Genomic DNA, 4,268 nt, shown 5'->3' with positions numbered 1-4,268 from the left:
ACCTAACGTCTGATATCTCCTTCACCTGTTTTCGCAACTCTTCTAAATCTGGTAGAGACTTTCAATATGGGGCCCTAGTCGGCAACTCAATATTGGGGATAAACTCAATCCTATAATCCACCTCGTTTCTCATCCGTGGACATACAATGCCACTATAACAGAGCGCCATCAATAAAATACATAGTAACAATATTTACCTTAGTATCATCATCCACAATGCCTTTGGCACGAAAGTATTGCTCCATTCTCCACAAGAAGTTGTTCACATCCTTTGTGAGCTTCGTCCCATTAAACTCTTTTGATTTAGGGACATCTACCTTAAGCTTGGGTGCCATTGCTAACATCCTATTACCCAAAGTAGCCTTACAGATAGCCAGCTCCCCCTTCTATTCATTCAAGGTTGTCATCATGGCCTCGAGAATATCATCCTTCTCAATCAACTCACCCACAGTGGTATTAAGGACCCATTGCATTGCATCCATATTAACATCGTAGGTCTTTGCCACTTGCCCTTTGAGCTGGTCTTGCCTCGATTCTAGCTTTGTGGTACGTCTTTCAACTTCCTCAAAGGTCTCCCTCACATCACCCAGGAGGCTTTGAGTTTGGCAACTCTTTCATATAAAACTAACAACATATCCCTCGATTTTCTAGCTTTCTTACCCCCATCACTAGTCTCATTAAACTTAACCTACTAGTCTACTTCTTTCGTAATCTCAACTGACACCTTTGAACCTTAGCTCAGATATCAACTGTCATGAGGTTAGAACTTAAGTCTGGCAAACCGCACGACCTTAGGCGATTTCATTGTTTCAAATCCGACTAAGTGAGCCTAACTGTCAAAAGATGAAAATTCTCCTGAAAATTCTTTAAAGCACTGAAATAAAGCGAAAGTAAACTCAAAAGCAAATGAACAACAAAAGAACTAAACAGCCACAATAAAGCAATGCACACCAAGTAAATTTAATAAAAAAATTTAACGTTAATATCAATTGGACTTAAATTTTAAATTTAAAAAGAAGAAGATTGTATTTCCAAAATAAAAGTAGGGGACTAATTGGTATCAATTGATCATCCCCAATTTTAAGGCTGGTTAGACAGAGCTAACTGGTAATTTAAACTAATCTTTATTACTAATTATTTTATGAATAAACTACGTAAATGATTATTCGACTATTACAATTTTTTTTTGGTTAAATCATTCGATTTTAAACAATTACAAAATATACTCGATTTATCTTTTTATTCTTGGCTCATAATTCAATGACTTGTTTTTTACTTTTTTTTTAAACACACTGTTTTGGGTTATTTCCATCTCCAAAAATTTCACCTTCTCCATCCTTCAAAATCCACTCGAACCACAAATCCAACTGTTTCTCCCACGAAATCTCTTTCTTGCAGTTTTTATCTCAAGTAGTAATTCCATCCTTTGCATTTTTTACGGCAAACGCCCTACCATGAGACACCTCTGCCGATCAAATTCCAATCTACTTCTCGGTACCGATGGTTCCTTCACTCGCTTAACTTGGATGGATCTACAAGCCAATATTTTTTAATGATTTTTATTTGTTTATGTTTTTTTATCGTAATAGAATGATAGTGTTTCTATTTTCTTTTTCTTACCATTTTAGTTGTTTTTATTGAAATTGTTTTGATTAGACGAAATTTGGATGTTGTAGGAAAATGTGGGGGAATTTTCTTTATCTGATTTTTTGGGGTTAGAAATAAGGTGGAATGATGTAGAGTTTAAGGGATTTGAATCTAGTTTGAGAAAGAGTAATCCTTCGAATTTGGTTGGATTTTATCTTGAGGATGGTTTTCTAGTTGAAAGAAAAAATGGTTCTGCTTCAATCCCCTCCTAAGGGAACCGGTGGGCTAGAAGTAGGTACAGTTGCAGCCGGAGGTTGGGTTTATGGAGGAATAGTAGTCGGAGAAGTTGCAGGCGGCGATGATGTGATCAGGGAACTAGCAGGAGTTGAGGATGGAGGCGATGATGAAAGAGATTTCGAAGGTGATGTCGACGTAGGAGCTGAAGAAGTCATGGGAGGTTTCATCGGAGAAACGACCGGAGTTGTGGTTGGAGTGGATTTTGGAGATGGAAATAACCCAAAAAAGGATGTAGTTTTGGGTTACTTTTTTTAATTATAATATGACATGAAAATTATGTTGGATAAAAACAAACGATAAAAAAATAAGTGATTGAGTTAACAGCCACGTCTGTTAGCAATTTAACGGACTTAAAAAAATAAGAGAGTAAGTGGGGTGAGCATTGTAATCTTTTAAAGTCAGATGACTTAGTCGGATGGCCATTAATAAGTTTATACATTGATTGATAAATCACTAAAATAAATAAATAGTTTTATTTTTTATGCATGTTTGATAGTATGAAGATTTTTCTATAAAAAACGTAGAACAGACCTACTTATTACTTAACGAGAATATTTTAATTATATTAATTATATTTTATTTATTATAATATTATCCTAAAAAATTTAATTTCAAAATTGTTAAGTTTTATTTAAAATAAGATAAAATGTTTAAAAATTACAAATAAATGTAAAATATATTTTTATAATCTAAAATTTATAATTATCAAATAATATAATCTTAAGTAATAAATCAAATAAAATTTATAACTTAAATTACAAATAAATCAAATATCTAAAAATAAGTATGGAGACTGAATTTTAAATATATGAAGAATACAAAACTTTGAGTATATTGTAGCATTTAAATTTTTACTCCATAATTTAATAAAAAGAACAGAAAAAGTATAATGACTTATTTTGGCCCTCTAACTTTATAAGAAAAGTTATTTTAACCCTCTATTTAAATTTCTACCTATTTTAGCCATTAAACTTCTGCCTATTTTAGCCATTAAACTTACATTATTTATCAAATTACCCAAAAATAGATGGAAATGTTCGTGTTGGTTAACTTTATTGATGTGGTGGTCCACATGTATTCTATGTTAGCAATTAATTAAAATTTTAAAAATTAAAAAATATTTTCTTATGTTTTTATATATTTTAATAATTTTTAATTTTAAAAATAATTTATATATATTTTGAATTTTTAAAATTTTAATTAATTACTTATGTGGCATCTATGTGTACACCACATTGGCAAAGTTATTTTCATCCATTTTGAGGTGATTTGACAAACAATACAATTTTAAAGACTAAAAAAAATAAAAAATTAAATAAATAACTAAAATAATTTTTTTTATAAAATTAAAGGGCCAGAAAAGTATTGATCATTCTTAAACAATGGAATAACACTTCGCATTTTATGCAACTATTCCATTTACGGGTAACAAATAATGATAATACAGTTTAAATTTATATCAAACGAGTATGTTATATTTTTTTTTGTTCACTCCATTATTTAATCATAAACTTTTTACTTGACCAAATGCATCTTTAATTACCGATAGAATTAGTAAATTGTATTATTACTAACTAAATACAAATATTTAAGCAAACCGTGAATTTTCTGAAAGCCCAAATCTCATCAATCCAACTATTTTTAATGAAAAAGTAAAAAAAGAAAAAGAAAAAAAAAAAGGTCATAATCGATTGTATATTTCGAATTGGTGAAATATAAATTTACGGTTGAATAGATTGAACCAATGGCCAATCTTTTACAAATTGAAAAAACCTAAAATATTACAATAAAATGAAAGAAGCGTAGATAGGGTTGTTTCTCAACTTGATCGAAATGATGGATCAACAACCCTGAACTGACTCGCCAAACAGTCGCCCAAGGTTTGCTTCAACGTAGAGCTTGGATTTTGAACATTCATGGATCAACCAACACATTAATATCTGCTTACCTAAGCTTCACATTTCATCTTCATCATACTACCACACCACTTGTAACTTTTATTAATGAAAATATTATAGAGTTTCATACAAATAAACTCCTTTTATTATTATATAAAATTAAATAAATTTTAACTAAACTACATTATTAATCATTATGAATAATTTTTTGTTTAAAAAGTTATAATTTTATCACTTAATTATTTAAAAGTTTTCATTTAAGTCATTGAACTATTTAAGAATTTTAATTTTTAAAATTCTACTAACGAACTCAAGTAACGATTCGACAATTAATATGGTGAATCAAGATTTATCGACAAGTAAAATAACATACATTAAATCTAAATTGATTGACTATCAGTATAAGAAATCAGAGAAAAACTGTTTAAATTTTAATTCACAAATTATTAACGTCTAAAATTATTTCATAAAAATAAAAATTAAACT

General features: G+C 29.6%; 1 protein-coding gene across 1 annotated transcript; it reads left to right on the top strand.

Annotated features, from left to right (window-relative positions):
- The first annotated feature begins 1,221 nt into the window (after positions 1-1,221).
- Positions 1,222-2,351, top strand: LOC108475682 (uncharacterized). The gene is made up of 2 exons (XM_017777669.2): positions 1,222-1,494; positions 1,677-2,351. The coding sequence occupies exon 2, from the start codon at positions 1,834-1,836 to the stop codon at positions 2,137-2,139; it is 306 nt and encodes a 101-aa protein (XP_017633158.1). The 5' UTR covers positions 1,222-1,494; positions 1,677-1,833; the 3' UTR covers positions 2,140-2,351.
- The last annotated feature ends 1,917 nt before the right edge of the window (positions 2,352-4,268 follow it).

Source organism: Gossypium arboreum, chromosome 3 (genome assembly GCF_025698485.1).
Source record: "Gossypium arboreum isolate Shixiya-1 chromosome 3, ASM2569848v2, whole genome shotgun sequence".
Classification (NCBI taxonomy): domain Eukaryota; kingdom Viridiplantae; phylum Streptophyta; class Magnoliopsida; order Malvales; family Malvaceae; genus Gossypium; species Gossypium arboreum.
The sequence above is the reverse complement of the archived record's forward strand: the minus strand, read 5'-3'. Positions and strand labels throughout refer to the sequence as shown.